General features: G+C 46.3%; 1 protein-coding gene across 1 annotated transcript; it reads left to right on the top strand.

Annotated features, from left to right (window-relative positions):
• Positions 1–551: 551 nt before the first annotated feature.
• Positions 552–1,505, top strand: LOC101091766 (olfactory receptor 10H3-like). Its single transcript, XM_003982015.3, has one exon. It carries the CDS (start codon positions 555–557, stop codon positions 1,503–1,505), a length of 951 nt encoding a protein of 316 aa, XP_003982064.3. The 5' UTR covers positions 552–554.
• Positions 1,506–2,375: the final 870 nt, after the last annotated feature.

The following is a 2,375-nucleotide window of genomic DNA, read 5'->3' as shown; positions in this document are numbered from 1 at the left end:
ACTCTCAGTGTTAACTTCTAATATGGTGAAAACGGAGAGTTGTACTGCACCCAAACAGGAACCCATCAGAGTCTCACATTTTCTTGAGTGTTAAGAAATCACCAGACCACAATGTTGGCGAGCCGTGTCTTTACAGTTTGTGTCACCACTGGGAATGTTATCTTAGTTTTGCTTAAAGCTTATACTTTGAATGATTACTGCTGGAGTAATTCTGTGAGAAATACTGAGTGTCGCGAGCCGATCTTGTCTTCTGCAGACTGTGCTCTCTATTGCTGTGGTAACTTATGTCTTCATTCTTTACTTTTTCTGGGTGAAAGATCATGTCTCTTTCCTTCCCATCTGTACATACCTTCTTTCTTGTTCTTATTTATAGCACCGCTCATGACTTTCAGTTCCATGCTAAAGAACAGCAGAACCAGTGAGTATCCGGGTCACTTTCCCAATCCTAACATACTGCGTCTGTAGTCTCCCCATTTCATATATTGTTGTATAGACTCATGATTGTCATGCTGATCACCTTCATTCCCCTTCTGATCTCACCAGATGTAGCACCCATGGCTGGTCAGAACTATAGCATGGTGACTGAGTTCATCCTTGTGGGATTCTCTAACTTCCCAAGGCATCTTCTGCCCACCTTCTTCTTGCTGTACCTGCTCATGTACCTGTTCACGCTGCTGGGGAACCTGCTCATCATGACCACAGTCTGGAGCGAACGCAGCCTGCACACGCCCATGTACCTCTTCCTGTGCGCCCTGTCCACCTCCGAGATTCTGTTCACCGTTGCTGTCACCCCTCGCATGCTGGTTGACATGCTCTCCACCCACCGCACCATCACCTGGACGGCCTGTGCCAGCCAGATGTTTTTCTCCTTCACGTTTGGCTTCACACACTCCTTCCTGCTCATGATCATGGGCTATGACCGCTACGTGGCCATCTGCCACCCCCTGCGCTACAATGTGCTCATGAGCCCCCGTGGCTGTGCCCGCTTTGTGTCCTTGTCCTGGGCCGGTGGCTCAGTCATGGGAATGATGTTGACCCTGATAGTTTTTCACCTCACCTTCTGTGGGTCTAATGTGATCCACCATTTTGTCTGCCACGTGCTTTCCCTTCTAAAGTTGGCCTGTGGGAATGAGAATTCCTCTGTCACCTTGGGTGTGATCCTGGTGTGTGTCTCAGCTCTGATGGGCTGTTTATTCCTCATCGTCCTCTCCTATGTCTTCATTGTGGCTGCCATATTGCGGATCCCCTCTGCTGAGGGCAGGCACAAGACCTTCTCCACGTGTGTGTCCCACCTCACAGTGGTCATTGTGCACTACGGCTTTGCCTCCATTATCTACCTCAAGCCCAAGGGCCCCCATTCTATGGACAGTAACACCCTGATGGCCACCACCTATACAGTCTTCACCCCCTTTCTCAGCCCGATCATTTTCAGTCTCAGGAATAAGGAGCTCAAGAACGCCATAAAGAAAAGCTTCCAGAGAAAATTCAGTCCTTTAAGCTCCTGAAAGCCAGTTGGTGGTGAGGAAATATGGTAGCATGCCTGGGGATATTGAGGTCTGTCTCCATAGAGCTTTTGTAAGGATTCATGTATGTGAAAAGACACACATTGATAGATTATGGATACCTGCTGGGTATTTGTTTTTCTCCAATTTGTTTGACTGTGTCTTCCATAGTCGGTAGTGATCATCACCTCTTGCTCTTGACCGCATGTGATGAACTCCTTCCTATGTTCTATCTATGTTGTGTTCTCTACCCTTGGGCTAGTGGGGAGCATCACATGGATGTGTCTGGGCACTGATGCCCATGGTTCTTATTGAATGCACATGCAAGAAAGGAATTTCTCCTTCACCAACATAAGGATAAACAAAAATAGGAAAAACTAGTGCTGCCAGAATTGGGGCTTTTCTAAGCAGGAACTATGTCCAGTATTGTATATATTATCTTTTAATTATAACAAATGCACAAAATAACATTAACTGTTTGTCTCTAAGGGAATGGTTGAACGTTAATGGTTCTTCACTGTCTTTGGAAGGAATAGATCCTAAGGAGGTTACTATGTTGATCTGAGTAGAGTGAAGAATATCAGAGTCCAAAGTGAAGTGAGAGAGGGAGGGAGGGGTAGAGAGTGGGTGGAGGAAAGGGTTCAGTGTTTGGGTAATAACGTAAAGTGTGTTTACAGGAAGTTGCTTTCTGACAGCTTATGGAAAGTCTTCTTCCTTTTTCCCCACATTACTTTCCATAAACATCAAGTTCTTATTGTTGTGGTACTTGAATCTATCTGGGGTATTTGTTGGAAGGCATAGTGCTATCTGAAGATAGAACAAAGAGAGCTCAGGGGCGCCTGGGTGGCGCAGTCGGTTAAGCGTCCGACTTCA

The sequence above is a fragment of the Felis catus genome, chromosome A2 (genome assembly GCF_018350175.1).
Source record: "Felis catus isolate Fca126 chromosome A2, F.catus_Fca126_mat1.0, whole genome shotgun sequence".
Classification (NCBI taxonomy): Eukaryota; Metazoa; Chordata; class Mammalia; order Carnivora; family Felidae; genus Felis; species Felis catus.
The sequence above is the reverse complement of the archived record's forward strand: the minus strand, read 5'-3'. Positions and strand labels throughout refer to the sequence as shown.

Bases quoted from the DNA above. Each gene is read 5' to 3' on its own strand.
- LOC101091766 (XM_003982015.3), top strand. From the start codon at position 555: ATGGCTGGTCAGAACTATAGCATGGTGACTGAGTTCATCCTTGTGGGA.